A 23,927-nucleotide genomic window follows, 5' to 3' on the forward strand; every position below is an offset into this window, starting at 1 on the left:
CTGTGGAGGGCAAGTCATTGGTTGTATTTAAGACAGATAGATAGGTTCTTGATTAGCCAGGGCATCAAAGGGTATGGGGTGAAGGTGGAGGAGTAGGGATGATTGGAAGAATTGGATCAGCCCATGATTGAATGGTGGAGCAGACTTGATGAGCTGAATGGCCTACCTTCTGCTCCGATATCTTATGGTCTTACAGAGGAGGGAGATTGGAAATTTGGGTGAGTGGTGCCACAACAACCTCTCATTCACTGTCAGAAAGACCAAGGAGCTGATTATTGACTTCAGGAGTAGGAAACTGGAAGTTCATATGTGGAAAGGGTCAATAACTTTTACTTTCCTTAGTGTTATCAGTTCAGAAGATATATCCTGGGACCAGCACATAAGTGCTATTGCAAAGAAAGCGTGGTAGTGCCTCTACTTTTATAGTTTGTGAAGATTCAGCATGCTGACTGAAACATAAACAGACTTCAATAGATGTGGTGGAGAGTATATTGACTGGTTGCATCATGACCTAGTATGGAAACACCAATGCCCTTGAATGGAAGAACCAACAAAAGGTAGTGGATAAGGCACAATCCATCATGGGTAAAGCCTGCCCTATGATTAACCACATCTATATGGAGCGCTGTTGCAGGAAAGCAGCATCCATTGTCCGGGACTGCCAGCATCCAGGCCATGCTTTGTTCCTGCTGCTGGCATTAGGAAGAAGATACAGGAGCCTCAGGACCCACTCCACCAGGTTCAAGAATAGTTATTCACCTCAATCATCAGGCTCCTGAACCAGCATGGATAACTTCACTGATCTCAACACTGAACTGACCACTCATCACAACCTATGGACTTGCTTTCAAGGACTCTTCGTGTCATGTTCTCTATATTTACTGTTTATTTATTATTATTTCTTCCTTTAATATTTGCAGTTTCTTGTCTGTTGCACATTGGTTGTTTGTCCTTTTGGGGCAAGTCTTTCACTGATTCTATTGTGTTTCTTGAATTTGACCAGAATGCCTGCAAGAAAATGAATATCAGGGTTGTAAATGGTGATGTATGCAGGTGCAAGGAAAGGTTTGTGAACCCTTTATAATTACCTGGTTTCCTGCATTAGTTACTCATACAATGAGGTCTGATCTTCATTTAAGTCACAGTAGTAGACAGAGACAATCTGCCTAAACTAATAACAAACAATTGCACTTCTGGTCAATATCATTTAAACAATCACAGTCCAGGCTGTAAAAAGTATGTGAGCCCTTGTATTTAATAACTGGTAGCACATCCTTTAGCAGAAGTAGCTTCCACCTAACGTTTCCTGTAGCTGCTGATCAGTCTTGTACAACGGCGAGGAGGAATTTTACACCATTCCTTCATTCAAAGTATTTCATTTCTGAAATACCTTGCATGAATGGTCTTCAGGTCATGCCACAGGATCTGAATTAGGTTAAGGTCTTGGCCACTTCAAAATACGAATTTTCTTCTTTTTAAACTATTCTATTATTGTTTTACTGTTGTGTTTCAGATCATTGTTGTGTTGCATTATCCAACTTGTCTTGAGCTTCAGCGGATCTCTACCCTGACAACATCCAGTAAAATGTCTTGATACATTTTTGAATTCATTGTTCCCTTAACGATTGTAAGCTGTCCAGGAGGTTCACAATGATGATTCCGGGAATGAAAGGGTTATATGAGGAACGTTTGATGGCTTATATATGGGAGCCCAAGCATGGGAGGATGAACCCTGGGCGCCCTCCCAAGACTATGGTCAACACGCTCCTAGAGGACAGCGGCTCGGCTAATATAGATGAACTGAACACACTGATGAGGGAGAGGGAGAAGTGGAGAGTCAGTCATCGTGCCTGACGCCGGCTCCCTAGGCCTGAGTCGACGTCATAGTAGTAGTAGTAGTGACTAGACAACGGGGTGACCTGTTGGGGCACCCTTTCAGCGAAGGGTAGTGCAGTCTGATGTGACAAGAATGAACATTAAATTTTCCTGAATGCTATTGGTATTGCTTTGCTTTGGAAACTGTAGTAGAAAATCTCAGTTTATTTAAGAAGAATGATGCGTAGTAAAGCAAATATAGCTGCTCCTCATTTAACGAAGGACACTTTTGATGGCATCATTTTTGGTTTATCTGCCACCCTTGTGCCTCTCGATGTCATTCTGGAGACGTGCAGCCCTTTTATCCCCTGTCTCTTCATCTCTTCTGCTGTTGGTTGTTTGTCTCTGATCCTAGAGACATGCATGCCTCTCCTTTTTCTCTCATCTTTTTTTGTCCTGACTCTTTGATCCTGGAGTCGTGCGGCCCTGGCCTCATCTTGATTCTTGCTCTCTCCTTCTCCTTGCTGCTTCCCGACGACATTTGGCGTCATCTGTTGACCATAATGTCCCCCTTCCCTTCCCCCGCAGCATAATTAGGCTGACCATTTTTTTTTACCCTAATGCTGGATAGAAGATACGAAGCAGTAACACCAAAGGATGTTGATTATTCTTGAAACGCACACATGAGGAAATCTGCAGATGCTGGAATTTCAAGCAACACACATAAAAATTGCTGGTGAATGCAGCAGCTACAGGAAGAGGTACAGTCGACGTTTCGGGCCAAGACCTTTCATCAGGACTCATTGAAAGAAGAGATAGTAAGAGATTTGGGAGGGGGAGGGGGAGATCCAAAATGATAGGAGAAGACAGGAGGGGGAGGGATGGAGCCAAGAGCTGGAAAGTTGATTGGCAAAAGGGATGCAAGGCTGGAGAAGGGAGAGGATCATGGGACAGGAGGCCGAGGGAGAAAGAAAGAGGGAGGAGGGAAGCCAAGAGGATGGTCAAGGGGTATAGTGAGAGGGACAGAGGGAGAAAAAAGAGAGAGAGAGAAAAAAAATTAATAATAAAAAATAAATAACGGATGGGGTACGAAAGGGAGGTGGGGCATTAATGAAAGTTAGAGAAGTCAAAGTTCATGCCATCAGGTTGGAGGCTACCCAGAGGGAATATAAGGTGTTGTTCCTCCACCCTGAATGTTTCTTCATCTTGACAGTAGAGGAGGCCGTGGATAGACATATCAGAATGGGAATGGGACGTGGAATTAAAATGTGTGGCCACTTGGAGATCCTGCTTTCTCTGGCGGACAGAGCGTAGGTGTTCAGCGAAACGGTCTCCCAGCCTGCGTTGGGTCTCGCCAATATATAGAAGGCTGCATCGGGAGCACCGGACGCAGTATATCACCCCAGCCGACTCACAGGTGAAGTGTCGCTTCACCTGGAAGGGCTGTCTGGGGCCCTGAATGGTGGTGAGGGAGGAAGTGTAAGGGCATGTGTGGCACTTATTCCACTTACAAGGATAAGTGCCAGGAGGGAGATCGGTGGGAAGGGATGCAGGGGATGAATGGACAAGGTAGTTGCGTAGGGAGCGATCCCTGCGGAAAGCGGGGTGGGGGAAGGGAAAGATGTGCTTAGTGGTGGGATCCCGTTGGAGGTGGCGGAAGTTACGGAGAATAATACGTTGGACCCGGAGGCTGGTGGGGTGGAAGGTGAGGACAAAGGGAACCCTATTCCTAGTGGGGTGGCGGGAGGATGGGTGAGAGCAGGTGTCTGTGAAATGGGAGAGATGCGTTTGAGAGCAGAGTTGATGGTGGAGGAAGGGAAGCCCCTTTCTTTAAAAAAGGAGGACATCTCCTTCGTCCTGGAATGAAAAGCCTCATGCTGAGAGCAGATGCAGTGGAGACAGAGGAATTGCGAGAAGGGAATGACGTTTTTGCAAGAGACGGGTGAGAAGAGGAATAGTCCTGGTAGCTGTCCGTAGGCATATAGTAGACATCAGTAGATAAGCTGTCTCTAGAGATAGAGACAGAAAGATCAAGAAAGGGGCGGGAGGTGTCGGAAATGGACCAGGTAAACTTGAGAACAGGGTGAAAGTTGGAGGCAAAGTTAATGAAGTCAACGAGCTCAGCATGCGTGCAGGAAGCAGCGACAATGCAGTCATCGATGTAGAGAAGGAAAAGTGGGGACAGATACCAGTATAGGCTTGGAACATGGATTGTTCCACAAAGCCAACAAAAAGGCAGGCATAGCTGGGACCCATACGGGTGCCCATGGCTACACCTTTAGTTTGGAGGAAGTGGGAGGGGCCAAAGGAGAAATTATTAAGAGTAAGGACTAATTCCGCTAGACAGAGCAGAGTGGTGGTAGAGGGAAACTGGTTAGGTCTAGAATCCAAAAAGAAGCAGAGAGCTTTGAGACCTTCCTGTGGGGGATGGAAGTATATAGGGACTGGACATCCATGGTGAAAATAAAGCAATGGGGGCCAGGGAACTTAAAATCATTGAAAAAATTCAGAGCGTGAGAAGTTTCACGAACATAGGTAGGAAGGGATTGAACAAGGGGGGATAAAACAGTGTCGAGGTACGCAGAAATGAGTTCGATGGGGCAAGAGCAAGCTGAGACAATGGGTCTACCTGGACAGTCAGGTTTGTGGATCTTGGGTAGGAGGTAGAAACGGGAAGTGCGGGGTGTGGGAACTGTAAAATTGGTAGCAGTGGATAGGAGATCCCCTGAGCGGATAAAGTTGGTGATGGTGTGGGAGACAATGGCCTGGTGCTCCTTAGTGGGGTCATGATCGAGGGGTAAATAAGAGGAGGTATCTGCAAGTTGTCACTGTGCCTTGGCAAGGTAGAGGTCAGTACGCCAGACTACAACAGCACCCCCCTTATCGGCGGGTTTAATAGTAAGGTTAGGATTAGTGCGGAGGGAGCGGTCGGAAGGAGTGAGGTTGGAATGGGAACAAGGTGCGGTGAAGTCGAGACGGTTATTCTCGATTTATTCTTGATGATGTGGTTGGTGCTGTCCTAAATAGATGTGATATAGTCACCGCTAACTGCAGCAAAGGGTTTTATGGGTGTCTCAAAGTACGTCATTACAATAAGATTTAATTATCTGTTATTGATGGGTGGCAGTTAGATCTGTCCCAGTCCTGCATATGCTGATGGTGATTAGCAGAATGTAACCCCTCGAAATGGAGCTGCTCTGCCCTTTTGCTCCAGTAGGTATCGCTGCTGAGGCTGGCCGTGTGCATGCGTTGGGCTGTCACATCCTGATTTCCATGATGGCAGATTGACTCTCGGGTTAAAAGGGAGCCTGTTGATTTTGGCGAATGAGCAATTTTATACAAATATATAACCCTGAACTTTGCCTGCATTCTGTAACTTGGCGCATTTTAATTCGATTTAGCCAAAAAAAGAGCCGCTGTAGTGCACTAATTGGAGGTTACAGACAGATAGAGCATGAGAGTTTTCGTAGTATATAGATGGCTCTGGGCCTGTACTTGTTGAAATTTAGAAGGTGGGGGGGAACTCATTGAAACCTTTCGAATATTGAAAGGCCAAGACAGAGGTGAAAGAATGTTTCCCATGGTGAGGGAGTCTTGGACAAGAGGGCAAACCCTTAGGATAGAGCAGCGTCCATTTAAAACAGATGCAGAGAAGTTTCTTTAGCCAGAGGGTAGTGAATTTGTGGAATTTGTGACCATAGGCAGCTGTAGAGGCCAAGTTATTTGGTGTATTTAAGGCGTAGATTGATGGGTTCTTAGTGGCCACAGCATCAAAGGTTACAGGGAGTGGGGATGAGGAGGGGCAAAAAGGATCAGCCATGAAAGAAAAGTGGAGCAGACTTGATGGGCCAACTGGCCTTATTCTACTCCTATGTCTTATGGATATGAACATTGTGTATGCAGAAGTTTAATTAGCTATTTGATTGCCAATTTGATTGACTCTGCACAGGGTTGTGGGCTGTACTGTGTTTCTGTGCTCTACCATACTGTCTATACTATATGACAGGAATGTAAATGAGATGTTATAATCAGACCAACCATTATCAACTTAAATGGCAGATTATGCTCGAAGGGCTGAATGGCCTGCTTTAAATTTATATATTCATAGTATAGAAGCAGGGCATGAATTATGATTATTTACACTTTTTCATCTGCTTGCTTTCTTTAAGAAAGCTATAATAAATTACAAGCAGAGCATCTTTGTTAATGTTAGTGGACTTCAAATCTGAGTTGAAGTTGCACTGCCAGGTTTAATTTTTTTTGATGAATTTGTAAGAGCTATCATAAATAAATCATACTTTTAATACCAATGTTAGGCTGTACTTTCATGGTGGTGGTAAGCAAGTTCATAAGACTGAAAAGAAGTCTGACCCAAACATCATTATGTGCTGCTATTTAATTAAGTTCTTGAGTGGTAAAATAAAATGATATTTCTTAATTTTTCAAGATAATTGTAAGATGATGCTGCAGCTTTCACATCTCTTGAAATCTAAATTACTTTTTGTGTTGTTAAATAAAAGATCTAAGTGCTTTCTTGGCGTATATGATGAATAAACTGTTTTGGCCTCCAGCCAGGTGCAAGTATCGATTATAACCTATGTTTCGCTGACAAACTCTTGCCATGAAGATGGCGGAGTTTGTCATTGAAGCTTTGGTTATAATTGATACCTGTACCATAGAAGAGTTTGTTTATTTGATGTTGTTGTTTGCTGATGTGTCCAATTTATGATTGTTGTGACTCATAAATATTGTATTTAATAGGCAAAATATAAAAGCAGTTGTTTGGTCTTTGCAAGAAGTACTATGCTATTTCATTCTGCCTTTTGTCGTGTTGTGGTATATTTTTAATAGCCAGTTATTTTAACTCTGTATATTTTCTTGTAGTTGCAGCCGTCTTCGGCGAATTCAGGCGCTCCTGAATTACAGCAGCAAGCAAAAATCTGATGGAATTCTTTGCATTCTGGGTAGGTTTTAGTTTGTTTGTAAACTTCAACCACAATATGCTGTTTTATATATAATTTTCTTTTATAGTTTACTTTCTTTGGTAGAGAATGTAGAAAATTAACGTTTTAACGGTTAGATATTTGGATCACTAATTTTATCAGGGTGACCTTGGTTTTTGTCATTCAGTTGAAATGGGGAATGGAATGGTGGAAAACTGACAAATGTTAAATACATTTATTATTACTGGTTTCTTTAATTATTCGGTTTCTGTCACTATAAACTTCAATGATTGACGCTGTAAGTAAAGTAGAAACTAGGATTTGTGATGAACCTGCATGTCTGTTGAGATGATTTAAGCTGGAAAAAAAAGAGTGTAGAGAGGGCAGATGTAGGGAACAATTGAGTCTTAATTTAGTTTGTAGTACTTTATGACCATTTTATGCAGGACCATGTTTCTAATGCGTATGGAATATTTATGACCAAATGGAAATGGCATTTTTTTGGGGGGAAAAAGGGAAAGGCATAAGAGCTTTTGGGGTCAGAGCGTTTAATCCAAAAGCATCCTTAATCCTTAACATTGATTTCCTGAGCTTCCAGTAATGCCCCCTGCCCCACTCTCTACCTCACCATTCCCCATCCTCTTTTCCCTCTCTCACCTTTATCTCCTTGCCTGCCCATCACCTTCCTCCGGTGCTGCTCCCCCTTTTTCTTTCTTCCATGGCCTTGTGTTCTCTCCTGTCAGACTCCCAGTTCTCCAGCCTTGTATCTCGTTCACCAATCAACTTACCAACTCTTTACTTCATCCCTCCCCCTCTTGATTTCACCTATCACCTTGTGTTTCCATCTCCCCTCCCCCACTTTTTAAAATCTACTCCTCATCTTTTTTTTCTCCAGTCCTGTCGAAGGATCTCGGCTCAAAACGTCGACTGTACTTTTTCCATAGATGCTGTCTAGCTTGCTGTGTTGCATCCTTAACCTGTTGTGGGTGTCATACATAAGGATTGTATAGGCTTTAGGTACAACAGAGATTTAGCAAAATACTTCTGGATTTTGTGAACTTAAACTATGTAGGTGGATGAGGCAATCATAAGGAAAGCGTACCAGTATGTTTATTTTCTTAGGAGTTTAAGGAGGTTGTCACAGAACACTCTACAGATATATTGTTGATTCTGACTGGTTGCATCATGGTGAGGTATGGCAACTCAAATGCTCAGGAATGTAAGAAGCTACAGGGAGTGGTAGGCACTGCCAATAAATGACAGGCACATTCCTTTCCACAGTTGGAAGTATCTATAGGAGACAGTCCTGGAGGAAGCACCATTCAGGTCATGCCATTTTTTTTTTCTTTTGCAGCTACTATCAGGCATAAAGTGTGGAACTTGAAGTTCCATATTGCCAGGTTAGAGAGCAACTGTTTCCTTTCAACCATTTTGTTTTTGAACCAACAGGCAAAACCCTAATTACCACAGTTTAGCAATAATGTGACCACTTTGATCTCTTTTACTAAAATGGACTCAGTTATTTTTCTTATTTGTCTTTTTTTGTGGAAGTTGTGTATAACTTATGTTTTTATTGTCAGCACTGCTTATATGGTACTAATTATTTGTCATTCTATCTTGATTCTCGGTCAAGATCATGCTGAGCTGCAATGTCCATCAATGTCATTGCTCAGAATTGGTTGTTTTTAGGTCTGTATGGCTGGTTTTGGGGGAAAAAGTGAGAGAAGTTGGAGATCAGGTTAGAATGTAGGGATGGGATGAAGGGGACTTAAAAGTCATGTGCAATAAATGAAGAGGTTGGGCAGGTGTTCGACTTTGGGTTAGGGTACGCCATGGGCGAACATCAGCAGTCCTGGAGTTCCGGTCGGTAGGTGCTGAGGAGATGAGAGTAAGTTGGCAAGTCCCAGATCAAAAGTCCATATGGGTAGTGAGTCTACTTTGGTGAGTCAGTGGTGGAGAGGATCAGCAGCTTTAATTCCCTGGATGTGCGATATTGGATAACCTGTCTGGGTGCTGCAAGAAAGTTTGGTATGTCACTAAACACTTTAAACTTCTACAGATGTACTGTTAAAAGTATCCTGACTGGTTGTATCATGGTATCATATGACAATTGGAATGTGCAGGAATGCAGGAAGCTGCAGAGAGTAGTGGAGTTGGCTCAGTACATCAGGGGCACATCCCTCCCTGCCATCGGTAGTACTTACATGAGGTGCTGCCTCAAAAAGCTGTTATCTGTCACCATCCAGGCCATGCTGTCTTCTTGCAGCTAGCATTGGACAGGAGACACAAAGGCCTGAAGTCCCACACCAGTCAAGAACAGTTACTTCCCTTCAATTATTTGGTTCTTGAACCAATTTGTCCAACAAAATCAGTACAGCAACACTGACCACTTAGCACTTGGCTTCACTACCGAGCAGGTGAGAAGGGCTCTGGGGAAACTCAGACATGGCAAAGCATTGGGACCAGATGGTGCGAACCCCAAGGTCCTGAAGGAGTGTGCTGAGCAGCTGTGTGGCATTCTCCAGTGTATTTTCAATCTGAGTCAGCCTGGAAAGGGTCCCGACTATGTGGAAAACATCATGTGTGGTCCCAGGACCCAGGGAGGCCAACTGAAGTTCTTGAATGACTACCGTCCAGTGGCCCTGACCTTGCACATCATGAAGACCCTTGAGATGCTGGTCCTGGCTTACCTCTGACCCCTGGTCAGATCAGCCCTCGATCCCCTGCAGTTTGCCTACCACGAGCACATTGGAGTTGATGATGCTGTCATCTACCTGCTGAACAGAGCCTACCCCAATTTGGAAAAGCAAGGCAGCACTGTGAGGATCATGTTTTTAATTTCTCAAGTGCCATACAGCACCCTCATTGCTGGGGGGAAAGCTCAGTTCAGTGTAGTTGGGCATTTCCATTGTATCCTGAATAATGGACTTGCCTGACTGGTAGACCACAGTATGTGTGGATTCAGAGCTGTGTGTCAGACATGGCTATAAGCAGCTCTAGGACCCACTGGGGCTGTATTGGCTTCCCTTCTCTCTACCCTGTATACCTCGAACTTTAGATATAACATTGAGTCATGTCATCTGCAGGAACTCATTGATAACTCAGCAATAGTTGGGTGTGTAAAGGGAGGACGGGAGGAAAATTGCAAAGTCCTGATGTAGGACTTTATCTTACTAATGTTGAGCTGCAGATGGTTCAGTTTGCACCATTTGACAAAGGAGGTGCTGATGGACTTCAGGAAGACCCAGCCTGCATTGCTTCCTGTTGCTGTTGATGGTGAGGATTTGAATGTGGTGAGGAACGACACGTATCTGGGGGTGAACCTTGATGACAGACTTGAGTGGAGCACCAACACAGAGGTTGTGTACAAGAAGGGCCAGAGTCACCTCTACTTCCTGATGAGACTGAGGACCTTTGGCGTATGCAGGCCACTCCTTCACATGTTCTACCAGTCTGTTGTTGCCAGTACAATCTTCTGTGCGGTGGTGTGCTGGAGCAATGGCATCAACACGGGTGATGTCAGCAGGTTCAATAAACTGATTGGAAAGGCTGGCTCTGATATTGAAGTCAAACTGGACACACTGGAGGCTGGTAGAACAAAGAACCCTATGGAAAATCCTGGTGATTTTGGACAATGTTTCTCACCCTCTGCGTGCTACCTTGGCTGAACAGAAAGCACTTTTAATAATAGACTAGGGCAACTGCCCTGCTCTCAAGAGTGCTATATGAGGTCATTCTTTCCCTTGGCCATTAGGCTCTATAATGAGTCAACTTGTAACTGGGGAAATGATGACCATCTCCTGTTAGACTGTTTGTGGTAACTTAGTTTTTATTCTTTCCACTTCTCTAATATTTATATTTGTGCACTTGTAATGCTACTGTTGTAATTTCCTTTGGGATTAATAAAGTATCTATCTATCCACAGTGGACTTTTTTTTTCTTGCTTTAATTGTATTTTTCTTGTATAATTTTGTATAATTTATGTTTAGTTTATGTTTTTCTTGTAAGTGTTGTGAATCAGATGCTATGTGACTATGATGCTCTGCACATTTTTCATTGCACCTGTGCATACATGTACTTGTGCATGTGGCAGTAAACTTGACTTTGACATGTTTGGTGACCCTTTTGCCGAATGTGGCTATGGCACCTCTTTTGTAGAACAGTGCAGAATCAATATCACTATGTTGTATATGGATTTTTTTTTCTCTCTGATTTGGAGTGGTCTTTGCTTTAATTAACTTTTTTTTGTAAATCATTTCATGCTGGGAAGGACAACTCTGTTGAATTAAATAAGCAATAAATATTGATAACGCAAGTTATAGTGTCCTTAAAACTGAGTCGATAGGTTGTGGAATCAATTCGGTATTGGGGTGAGTGAAGTTATCTCCTCTTGCTCAAGAGCCTGATGGTTGAACTCTTCCTGAACCAGCTGATGTGGGACTTTCGGCTCCTGTATCTCCTTCCTGATGGCAGCAGTGAGAAGAGAGCATGACCTGGATGGAGGGGCTCCTTATGATGGATGCTGCTTTGCTGCAACAGCACTCCATGTAGATGTGCTTACTGATGGCAAGGGCTATACATCTGATGGACTGGCATGTAACCAGTACTTTTTGTAGTCCCCCCCCCCCCCCATTCAAGGGCATTGGTGTTCCCATACCGGGTCATACTGGCCATGTCCCGTTCTCTAAAATCAGTTGATGCCTGAATTTGGTGCTTCATGTTTTTTTCCTAAAACTGCCTTATCAACTTGTCCTGCCACTAGTAAGTATTTGGGCATGTCTGGGTCTGTAGCTGTGAAGTTCCCGTGCCTTTCTCATTTTCCCCTTATCTGAAATTTTGTCTGCCATTTTAGCCAACCAGTCTTTTCACAATTCTCATATTTTCTTCTGCTAACTTTGAAATTCTGTCTTGTATATCATCAGAAGTGTTCCATTTAAATTTATAATAGTAAATGGTTTGAAAAATAGTGTCAACATTTCCTTGTGCATTTTTGTGGTAAGTTGTGTTTTTTTTTCGCAGGTATTGACAGCAGGTATAATGAGGGCTGTAGAGAACTGGCAAATTATCTGCTGTTCGATCTGTATAATTTGACTAACATTGATTCTGATGTTACTGATTTGCCAGAAGAAGTGCTTGATGGTAAATATGTAATCTTTATCTTTCATGCACATAGAGGAAGTAAGTGAATCATTGAATTCTGTTTGTCTACTTATGAACAATTTCCCCGTTCTGGTATTTCTTTATGGAAGAAAGTGGAAATTGGGAGGGGAAATGTCATTGAGTAGGAATTTTCTTCTAAGTTCACTATGCATGCTCTCACCCTGTCCGTGTCTTCAGCCATCATTTAGCGCTGCTTGCTTAAACCATTTGAGTTATAATCACCAGTGAACGTTGCGTATTACATTCTCAATATAAACCTTCTCCATCAACATTTCTTAAAAAAAATCTGAAAATAGATTAAAAAAGTAAATGCTTTCCCTCAAAATATCTGTTCTTGTTATGTCCAATACCAATTAATGCTGTTGTCAAATTTCAGGCCTTTCTCATTATGATAACAGATATGGTACTTTTCTTATGCTGACATTATATTTCCTTGGAGTTTTTTTTTCCCATATGTTTTGCCAGATATTTTGTTGTAAAGAACTGCAGCACAGAAACAAATCTTTCAGTCCATCTAGTCCATGCCAGCCTGGTCTTCTACTTCGACCCATCTATCTGCACCTGGATGATAAACTTCCATATCTCTCTTATCCATGTACCTATCCAAATGTCTCATACGTATCTAACACTTCCACTGGCAGCTCTGATCACACTCGCACCACACTGTGAGTGAAGTAGTCCCCTCACCAGGTTCCATTTAAACATTTCACCTTTCACGCTAAACCTATAATCTCTAGTTCTAGTCTCTCCTAACCTGATGGGAAAGTGCCTGCTTGCATTGACCCTATCTGTACAGGATCTCCCTCATTCTCCTGTGCTCCAGTGAATACTGTGAAGTCCTAGACTATTTAACCTTTCCCTATAACAGGTCCTCAAGTCTTGCCACATCTGTGTGAGTTTTCTTTGCATTCCTTCAGGCTCATTGATATTTCTCCTGTGGATAGGTGAACAGAACTGCACACAAGTTTGGCCTCGCTAACATCTCATATAATTTCAACATAACACCTCAACTGTATGTCTCAGAGGACTTTAGTTGCTCTAATGGCGTGTGCATAGAATGGACAGAGCTGTGGTGTGCATTTTATATTGCAGAAAGCATTTCATGTAAATGTCAAACTATTTTTTTCTTTGAAACATTTGGAAGAACCCTTATTTCCATTCCATTGATAAAGGTGGAATTATGTAATTATTATTCATTTCAATTAGGATATCTTGTCTTTAATTGGATTCACTGTACTAATAGTCAAAAACATGGTAATTAAATTCCCATTCTGTTTCAGATGTAATCCTACTGATAAAGCCTGAGAGTGTTCATCTATATTGCAACCCAATAAATTATAACTATCTTCTGCCTTATGTGGTATATTGGAAAAATCTACACCTTCATTGTTTGACAGAAAAAGAAGTAAGTAATAAAAATGATATTGTATCAGAAAATAATAGTCGAGCAGACATGCAAAATTCATGATGTTATAGCATTCCTACTCAGAAATGTTTCAGTATTTATCCGAAACCTATTTGAGGGGGCAAGTCTATCATAAATATTTTTCTATGGTTAATGATAAAATCAAACAAAGATAGCCATTCTATTTCTGCCGGCTTGCATGCAACTTTAAGCACTATCTCTGCTGTTGTGCTTTGCAGGTTGAATTCTATCATATTATATTCACTGCTTCCTTTAGGTTCCTTTATCTTGAGCTTTCTAATAATTCAGGTTCATTGCAGAACACCCAATTCAGAATAGCTGATTCACTAGTGGGCTCAACCACAAACTGCTCTAAAAAGCCATCTCATAGGCGTTCTACAAATTACCCCTCTTGGGATCCAGTGCCAACCTGATTTTCCCAATCTAGCTGCATATTAATATCCCCCATGACTACTGTAATATTGCCCCTTTGACATGAATTTTCTATCTCATGTTGTAATTTGTAGAACACATCTTTGCTACTGTTTGGAAGTCTCTATATAACTCCCTGCAGGATCTTTTTCCTCTTGCAGTTCCTTAGCTCTACCCACGATGATTTTACACCTTCCAATCCTATGTCACACCTTTCTCGTGCTTTGATTTCATTTTTTAACAACAGAGCCAACCCCCCCCCGTTTACCTTCCTGTCCTTCAATACAATGTGAATCTTTGAATGTTAAGCTCCCAGCTATAATCTTCTTTCAGCCATGATTCTGTGATGCCTGCAATGTCATTAATGCCAGTTTGTAATGGTGCTACAAATTCATCTGCCTTTTCATATATAACACCTTCAGTCATGTATTCATTACCCTTTTCCATTTTTGTCCCCTTCTGTGAGTGAGTGAGGCCTCTGTTGGTCAGAGTTGACCATGAATATTGCATCCTAGTGGTCTAGATACATAAACCTGGGCAGTACGATATAGAGAGCAAGCTGTTGCTCGTGCAGCAAGCTCCCCCTCTCCACACATCTGATAAACACAAAGGAATGGCAGAGACTAATACAGTTTGGGACCCGCAGCTTTGCAGGAGTTGCCCGTCAGCATTGAACACAGTGTAGGTCTGCCTTAGGGACTCCAGTTCTGGAATTTTCCTCCTGGCTGCCTATTTCCCTTCTTTCTCCTGACAGTCACTCAGTTACCTGCCTCCTGCAACCTAGTGGAGACTACCTCCCTGTAACTCTTATCTATCACCTCCTCAGTCTCCTGTATGAGCCAAAGATAATTTGGCTGTAGCTCCAGTTCCCTAATATGTTCTATGAGAAGCTGCAGCTCAGTGCACTGTGCAGATGTGGTTATCTGGGAGGCTGGAGGTCTCCCAGAATTCCCACATCTTATGCAAAGAAGGCAACACCACTCCTGAAGCCATGCTCAGTGCTCACACTGCCTTAACAGACGAGGAATGAAGAATAAAGAAGAAACAACTTACCAGCTACTTACTTATCTACCCCAAGCCCGATGAGCCAAAGCCACTTGAACACCAGTCCACTCCCACAATGGTTGCTCCACTTGCCCCTGCCTTATTTTTATTCGCATGACTATTTCATGAATTCTGTTCACTGGTTGGGTGCAGGCCCAAATCTGAAAACTGCCACAAAACGCTGCCTTTTTTAATCTTCAATCACAATATCAGGTTCACTTTTATATACAAAATATTAGTAAAAGGACAGAAGATCAATTTAACTTGAGCTTTCTATGGAAATTATAATTCCATGAGACTATACAATGTAGGAGCAGAAGTAGGCCATTCGGCCCATCGAGTCTGCTTTGCCATTCAATCATGGGCCGATACAATTCTTCCAGTCATCCCTGCTCCACCACCTTCACCCCATACCCTTTGATGCCCTGGCTAATCAAGAAACTATTGATCTCTGCCTTAAATACACCTAATGACTTGGCCTCAACAGCTGCTCGTGGCAACATATTCCACAGCTTTACCACCCTCTGGCTAAAAGTAATTTCTGCGCATCTCAGTTCTAAAAGGACGTCCTTCAATCCTAAAATCGTGCCCTCTTGTCCTAGAATCCCCTACCATGGGAAATAACTTTGCCATATCTAATCTGTACAGGCCTTCTAACATTCGGAATGTTTCTATGAGGTCCCCCCTCATTCTCCTGAACTCCCGAGGATACAGCCTAAGAGCTGCCAGATGTTCCTCATATGGTAACCTTTTCATTCCTGGAATCATTTTTGTGAATCTTTTCTGAACCCTCTCCAATGTCAGTATATCCTTTCTAAGATAAGGAGCCCAAAACTGCACACAGTACTCCAAGTGTGGTCTCATGAGTGCCTTACAGAGCCTCAACATCACATTCCTGCTCTTATATTCTATACCTTTAGAAATGAATGTCAACATTGCATTCGTCTTCTTCACAACTGACTCAACTTGGAAGTTAACCTTTAGGGTATCTTGCACAAGGACTCCCAAGTCCCTTTGCATCTCTGCGTTTTGAATTCTCTCCCCCATCTAAATAATAGTCTGCTTGTTTATTTCTTCCACCAAAGTGCATGACCATACACTTTCCAGCATTGTGTTTCATTTGCCACTTCTCTGCCCATTCCCCTAAACTATCTAAGTCTCTCTGCAGGCTCTCTGTTTCCTCAAAACTACCCGCTCCTCTACCTAGCTTTGTAACATCAGCAAATATAGCCACAAATCCATTAATACCGTAGTCCAAATCATTGAATACATCGTAAAAAGTAGCGGTCCCAATACCGACCCCTGTGGAACTCCACTAGTAATCAACAGCCAGCCAGAATAGGATCCCTTTATTCCCACTCTCTGTTTTCTGTGGACCAGCCAATGCTCCACCCATGCTAGTAACTTCCCTATAATTCTGTGGGGTCTTATCTTCCTAAGCAGCCTCATGTGTGGCATCTTGTCAAAGGCCTTCTGAAAATCCAAGTACACCGCATCTCCTGCATATCCTTTGTCTACCCTGCTTGTAATTTCCTCAAAGAATTGTTGTAGGTTTGTTAGGCAGGATTTTCCTTTCAGGAAACCATGCTGACTTTGGCCTATCTTGTCATGTGCTTCCAGGTACTCTGTAATCTCATCCCTAACAATCAATTCCAACAACTTCCCAACCGCTGATGTCAAGCTAACAGGTCTATGGTTTCTGCTGCCTCCCAGCCTTCTTAAATAGTGGAGTAACATTTGCAATTTTCCGGTCATCCGGTACAATGCCAGAATCTGTCGATTCTTGAAAGAACATCTGTAATGCCTTGGCAATCTCTCCAGCTACTTCCTTCAGAACCCAAGGGTGCATTCGGTCAGGTTCAGGAGATTTATCCAGCCTCAGACCATTAAGCTTCCCGAGCACCCTCTCAGTTGTAATTTTCACTGCATGTACGTCACTTCCCTGAATGTCCACTATACTACAGACATTTTCCACTGTGAAGACTCATGCATTCAGTTCTTCTGCCATCTCTGCATCTCTCATTACAATATCTCCAGCGTCATTTTGTATTGATCCTATATCTACCCTTGACTCTATTTTACCCTTTATATACTCAAAAAAAGCTTTTAGTACCTTCTTTGATATAAGTCGCCAGCTTCCTCTCATAATTCATCTTTTCCTTCTGAATGACATTCTTAGTTCCTTACTGCAAGTTTTTAAAAGCTTCCCAATCCTCTGTCTTCCCACCAGCTCTGGCTTCCTTGTATGCCCTCTCTTTTGCTTTAATATTGGCTCTGACTTAACATGTCAGCCGCAGTAGTGTCCTTCTTCCCTTTGAAAAATCGCAAGTAACTTGCAACTAAAAAGTTTCTCCAAGCATTAAAGTAACATAGACCTAAAAATGCATCAACTACAATTTAAATTCTTACTGAGAATGCCAAAAACATTGAATAATACACAAGCAAGGAAGGGGGAAATCTTGCAAATGTCCTTGTGAATTATTTTAATTCCACATTTCAAACTGGAGTTATTGCAGAAGATGCATTTTAATGTCATGTGAATTATTTGACACAATCATAAATTGCTGAGCACTTTTGATATGTAAGTTTGAAAATGAATACTTTGCATCCATGTCGCTGAATTTTTATGTTGTGGGAAGAGGGCAGTCTAATTCGCAAAGCTGATCGGTTTTTGTTATTTTCTTTCTGTTACTAAGTTTTATCACACCAGTCATATCCTATATTATGTGTTCCATAGTATTTTCTGAGAAATTTAACAAATTATTCTGATTGGAATAATGCCCATTCAATACATTTTGTTACATTTCAGTCTTGATTGAAGAATCAGAATCAGGTTTATTATCACCGGCATGTGACGTGAAATTTGTTAACTTAGCAGCAGCAGTTCAATGTAATACATAATCTAGCAGAGAGAGAAAAATAATAAAAATAAATGAAGTAAATCAATTACGGTATACGTATATTGAATAGCTAAAAAACATACAAAGCCAGATATACTGTATTTTTTTAAAAAAGTGAGGTCATGTCTAAAGATTCAATGTCCATTTAGGAGGGCAGTGGGGAAGAAGCGCTTCCTAAATTGCTGATTGTGTGCCTTCAGGCTTCTGTACCTCCTACCTGATGGTAACAGTGAGAAAAGGGCATGCGCTGGGTGTTGGAGGTCCTTAATAATGGACACTGCCTTTCTGAGACACTGCTCCCTAAAGATGTTCTGGGTACTTTGTAGGTTAGTACCCGAGGTGGAGCTGACGAGATTACAACCTTTTGCAGCTTCTTTTGGCCCTGTGCAGTAGCTCCTTCATATCAGACAGTGATGCAGCCTGTCAGAATACTCTCCACGGTACAACTATAGAAGCTTTTGGGTGTATTTGTTGATGTGCCAAATCTCTTCAAACTCCTAATAAAGTATAGCAGCTGACTTGCCTTCTTTATAACTACATCGATAAATTGGGACCAGGTTAGATCCTGAGAGATCTTGGCACACGGGAACTTGAAACTGCTCACTCTCTCCACTTCTGATCCCTCTGAGGATTGGTATGTGTTCCTTCGTCTTACCCTTCCTGAAGTCCACAATCAGCTCTTTTGGCTTACTGACGTTGAGTGCCAGGTTGTTGCTGCGGCACCACTCCACTAGTTGGCATATCTCACTCCTGTACACCCTCTCATCACCACGTGACATTCTACCAACAATGCTTGTATCATCAGCAAATTTATAGATGGTATTTGAGCTATGCCTAGCCACACAGTAATGTGTATATAGAGTGTAGAGCAGTGGGCTAAGCACACAGCTGAGGTGCACCAGGGTTGATCGTCAGCGAGGAGGATATGTTGTCACTAATCTGCACTGATTGCGGTCTTCCGGTTAGGAAGTCGAGGATCCAATTGCAGAGGGACGTAGAGAGGCCCAGGTTCTGCAACTTCTCAATCAGGATTGTGGGAATGACGGTTTTAAATGCTGAGCCATAATCGATGAACAGCATCCTGATGTAGGTGTTTGTGTTGCCTAGGTGGTCTAAAGCCGTGTGGAGAGCCATTGAGATTGCATCTGCCATTGATCTATAGTGGCAATAGGCAAATTGCAATGGGTCCAGGTCCTTGCTGAGGCAGAAGTTCAGTCTAGTCATGACCGATCTCTCAAAGCATTTCATGACTGTTGATGTGAATGCTACTGGGCGATAGTCATTAAGGCAGCCCACATTATTCTTTTTAGGCACTGCTATAATTGTTGCCTTTTTGAAGCAAGTGGGAACTTCTGCCCATAGCAGTGAGAGGTTGAAACTGTCCTTGAATACTCCTGCTAGTTGGTTGGTACAGGATTTCAGATCCTTACCAGGTACTCCATTGGGACCTTTCCACTTGCGAGGGTTCACTCTTTTTAAAGACAGCCTAACATCGACTTCTGAGACGGAAGTAACAGGGTCATCGGGTGCAGCAGGGATATTTACAGCTGTAGTTGTGTTCTCCCTTTCAAATTGTGAATGGAAGGCGTTGAGTTCATCTGGTAGTGAAGCATCACTGCCATTTATGCTATTGGGTTTCATTTTGTAGGTAGTAATGTCTTGCAGACCCTGCCAAAGTTGCCGTGCATCTGATGTCGCCTCCAACCTCATTCAAAATTGTCTCTTTGCCCTTGAGATAGCCCTCCACAAATCATACCTGGTTTTCTGGGGCAGACGTGAATCACCAGTCTTGAATGCCACAGAGCTAGCCTTCAGCAGACGACATACCTCCTGGTTCATCCATGGCTTTTGGTTTTGGAATGTATAGCAAGTCTTTGTGGGCACACACTCATCCACACAGGTTTTAATGAAGTCGGTAACAACTGCAGCATACTCATCCAGATTCAGAGCAGTCCTGTTGGTGCTCCTGTACTTCCCTTATCCATTCCTGCTTGGTCCTTTCTGCTGGTGCTGCAGTCTTCAGTTTCTGCCTGTACTCAGGGAGTAAAAGTGCAGCTTGATGCGGGTGTGGAATAGCACTTTAGGCATATTTGGTGGTGTAGCAATGGTCCAGTGTGTTGTTTCTTCTGGTATTGCAAGTGATCTGCTCATGTTAGTTGCTTCGTGGTTTTTTCAGACTGGCCTAGTTAAAATCTCCCAAAACGATGGTGAAGGCATTAGGGTGCACCGTTTCATCAATGTTGATCCCATTGCTCAAATCATCTGAAACCTGCTTGACATTGGCCTGAGGTGGAATGTAAACTGCTACCAAAATGACCCCAGAGAACTCCCGTGGCAGGTAAAAAAGAAGACACTTTACTGCTAGATATTCCAGGTCTGGTGAGCAGTATTGGGACAGCACTGATATATTTGTGCACCAAGAAGAGTTGATCATGATACATACTCCTCCACCTCTGCTTTTGAGAGACTGTATAGATCTATCCTGACGGTGTATGGTTAACCCGTTGATCTGAATCGCTGCATCAGGTATGGAAGGGGTTAACCAGGAGTCTGTGAATCAAAGGACACAAGCGATCCTAATGTCCCTCTGATTCAGCACCCTAGCTCTGAGATCATCGATTTTATTCACCAGAGACTGCATGTTTGCTAACAAAATAGTCGGTATAGGGAATTTAAAACCCCGTGTCCTTAAACACACTTGTAACCCTGCTCTACACCTGCGCTTCCTTAGAGGTGTCCTACGTGGGCGCTTCCGACCCAAATTGGTGTTATTTCCGCCGGTTTTAATCAGTGATAGTACGCTTAAACACATTAAGACAGCTTTGTTGACTGTACTGACCTAGGAAGCAGTTGTGCTTTTTAGCTGTATCAGGCTGAAACGGAAATATTTAATCGTTTCAATTGAGAGTACTACTGCTACTCGAGTTGCACCTTGGTGTCCCGGAAATCTACATCAAAGTTTCAATCTACAGTATACAAGATTGAGCTTGTCCCTTATGTGCTTGAGAGTAAGCTAACTCAAGAGACAATTGATACAACTTATTAACTGCATAAATTTTGAGTTGAGTTTGTTGTAATGCTGTTATCACAAAGAAATTCATGTATGTTTGAAACACTAAAAAATCACGTGTTAACTTCAAGAAATAATCTTTTAAGATATTTTAAGCAGAGTGGGTGAAGGCTTTGTCACTTCAAAAGTCTCAGGAAGCACAATAACTTCATGACGGAGAAGACAATAACCAGCCATATTGTAAGAATAAAAAATTGCACTCTGCAGATAATTTTGTGTATGGAATCTGCTGGCTAGATTGAATGTAAATTACTCCAACTAACTTGATCTTCAGAACATGAATGGTAGTGATGACTTAATGGCATGCTGTAGTCAAAGTGCTCTAAGTGCTGCAGTTGTGGTAGGTATGGTGTTATAAGACTTTGATCCTTTTACATGCCCAAGCACTGATGTGTTTCCGAGACATTTTGAGACTTAGAGGAGAATCTGCAGCTAACTGTCTTTCCACGCTCATGGTAATTACCCCTCTAGTTTTCTAAAATACCATATTCTATCACTACATAATCAAAACGTTACACTATAACTTACAGATTTTAAATTTCTTTCCTTAGTATGAAGATGAAGAGATGGCAGAAGAATTTAAAATTACCAGCTTTGTCAATATGGTACAAGACTGTAGCCGAATTCAAGTTCCATACAGTTTTCAGGGTAAAGACAAAACTGTTTCTCAAGATTATAAGTATAAAGTAAAAAAGTTAAGCAAATCCTAACAGTGTTTTAATTTCTTTGTCTTTTTTTTATGGGTTCTTCATTCTTCCTCTAAAATTTAAGATACTTTCTGCATAAATATTCAGGCTAGGATTCGAAATATCAGCTTCTGGATTGTACTGAATCTCTATTTAACTTCTCAAATTCATAAAATTTGTTACTGTGACTCTTTCAAGATTTTGGATACATTCTAAACACTTTGGCTTTTATTCCTGATGTGTAAAGGTTTAAAGTGAAAGAGAATGAGTAATGAGATTTTATGCAGCATGTGTTTGGAATCTGGAATGTGCTGCTTGCAGATCTGGCCTTGAAGACGAAATTAGATAAATATGTGATGCAGAAAAATTTGTAAAGCTATAGAGAAGTGACTGGTGGGTGAAATAGTGAATTGCTGTATTGGAGGTGCATATAGTGGGTCAAATGACTTCCTGTGCCATAGGTATTTAATGACGCCATATAGAAATGGACTGCATTAAAGAGAAATTACTGTTTTTTTTCTTAGACCACGTTGTTGAATTTGTGCTTTTTGAGGTGGATTTGTATTAGGGTGCATTGGACAAAAGGAAAATCCCAGAATAGGTTTCTATCTGCTTGAAATTTGCCCAGTAACATTGAATTACATTTAGTTAGTTTAAAGTGTTGTGAAACATTCATCTGTGGGGTAATTGTTTTTTCTTTTCCCTTCTGTGGTACAATTGATGAATTAACAACATCTTGTTGTTTATTGCATTATGTATTTCTATTTGTTGATCACCTCATTGTGCTTATCATTGTGTGACCATTGCTGTTTATAGGCCATGTTCAGAAGTTTGACATGTTCATTGTTGAGAAGTGGCCCATTGTACAAGCATTTGCCCTGGAAGGAATTGGAGGAGGGGAGTTTTTTACAATGAAACATGAGGTATTAAATTTAAATTTACGTAAGTGCTAGACAGAGTTGTGCCAATATCATAACATTAAGGTTAACAATAAATTGAACTATGATTACCTGAAATGCCAACCATACATTTCCCTCCATCGATGCTGCCTGACCTGCTGAGTCCCTCTGGAGCTTTGTGTTGCTTGATTTCATTTGGGAAACTACTGAAAAAAGCTATCGGAGCCAAAATGTGAAAGTGATTATATGGATTTTAAAAGTTCATAAATCAGAAAAATTCAAGTAATTGTTTACATATTATTGTGATGAGAAACTACAGTAGAGAATTTTGGAGCATAGAAATTGGGGGATTATTTCTAGTCTTTCCCAATATTAAGAAATTTTAGTACTTTGTTAAGTTTGGAAGTTCGGAAATAACATTTTTTTTCTGTGACAAAGCACTTCATAAGATCTCTATAGCAATATTTGTAAACTTTAAAGTGCCCTGAACATGTGGTTAACTTTTAAAAGGCTTGAAATTTGATGTGAGGGGTGTCAGTGTTGTGAAAGGGGTTAAGTACTCTGATCAATGGAGTGTGACAGATAGTTTTCCCCATGGTCTGTTCGATAGCTTCCGCTTGACCCTACTTACCACTAGTTTGAAAGAAGCAGAGAGTTCTTTGTGTACATACATAACCTGATAAATGTGATGAACTAAAACATGAAGTTAGTGAACTCGCTGTTGAGATAAAGGCTGTAAAGTGCCTCATTGAAAAAGAAGATGCCGTTCTTTGATTTCATTTGAAATGTATTGGAATATGCCATGAATGGATCATGGCCCGTGAAACCTATTTAGTTGTTTAACAAGATCGTAGCCCAACCTCTGGAAATCCATTTTACTGTCATTTACATAGTTGATTCTCTTAGTGCTCAACATTTCTTTATCTTAACGTTGAATGCACTGTCAGTATGCAGGTTACAGTAGGTTTCAGTTATTGAGAACTGTTCATAACCTGAACAAGTTTTAAGTCAGAAATGGATAGAAGCAACTGTGACAGGAGAGCAACCAGGCATGGGACTGACCATCAGCAGTCTACTGACTCTGCACGAGCCAACTTAGCACTCCCAGCTCCCAAATGTTGTGAGTTGAGGTGGGTTGGTAATGAGAGAAGGCGTTGGGAAATACCCCGTCCAACCTGATGGAAGGTACCTGCATCCCCGGAGCATCAGCAAATCCATTTTACAGGTTTCCTCAGTTCTCATTCATATGTGTGGGTATGTACAGTAAATTGGGTAGGGAGGCACTGTTTCCGTAGCCTTCCATTACACCCCCCCCCGCCCCATATAAACATCTCTTAAATGTTGAAATCGAGCTTGTATGCACCACTTGCACTGGCAGCTTGTTCCACACTCACAACCCTCTGAGTGAAGATATTTTCCCCTTAAAATTTTCACCTTTCACCTTTAATCCATGACTTCTGGTTGTAGTCCCACCCAGCCTTAGTGGGGGAAAAAGTCTGCTTGCATTTACCCTATATATACCTCTCATAATTTTGTATACTTTTATCAACTCTCCCTTCCATCTTCTACATTT

At 41.8% G+C, this 23,927-nt stretch overlaps 1 protein-coding gene across 2 annotated transcripts in view; it reads left to right on the forward strand.

Annotated features, from left to right (window-relative positions):
• Window positions 1–23,927, forward strand: part of dnaaf9 (dynein axonemal assembly factor 9) — a 149,866-nt gene that overhangs the window by 17,447 nt on the left and 108,492 nt on the right. For both annotated transcript variants that reach the window (XM_063047127.1, XM_063047128.1), the window contains exons 2-6: window positions 6,700–6,779; window positions 11,778–11,897; window positions 13,199–13,323; window positions 21,321–21,417; window positions 22,272–22,378. In XM_063047127.1, coding sequence (XP_062903197.1) covers window positions 6,700–6,779; window positions 11,778–11,897; window positions 13,199–13,323; window positions 21,321–21,417; window positions 22,272–22,378 — 529 coding nt within the window. The remainder of the gene's footprint in view (window positions 1–6,699; window positions 6,780–11,777; window positions 11,898–13,198; window positions 13,324–21,320; window positions 21,418–22,271; window positions 22,379–23,927) is intronic.

The sequence above is a fragment of the Mobula hypostoma genome, chromosome 4, assembly GCF_963921235.1.
Source record: "Mobula hypostoma chromosome 4, sMobHyp1.1, whole genome shotgun sequence".
In the NCBI taxonomy this organism is placed as follows: Eukaryota; Metazoa; Chordata; class Chondrichthyes; order Myliobatiformes; family Myliobatidae; genus Mobula; species Mobula hypostoma.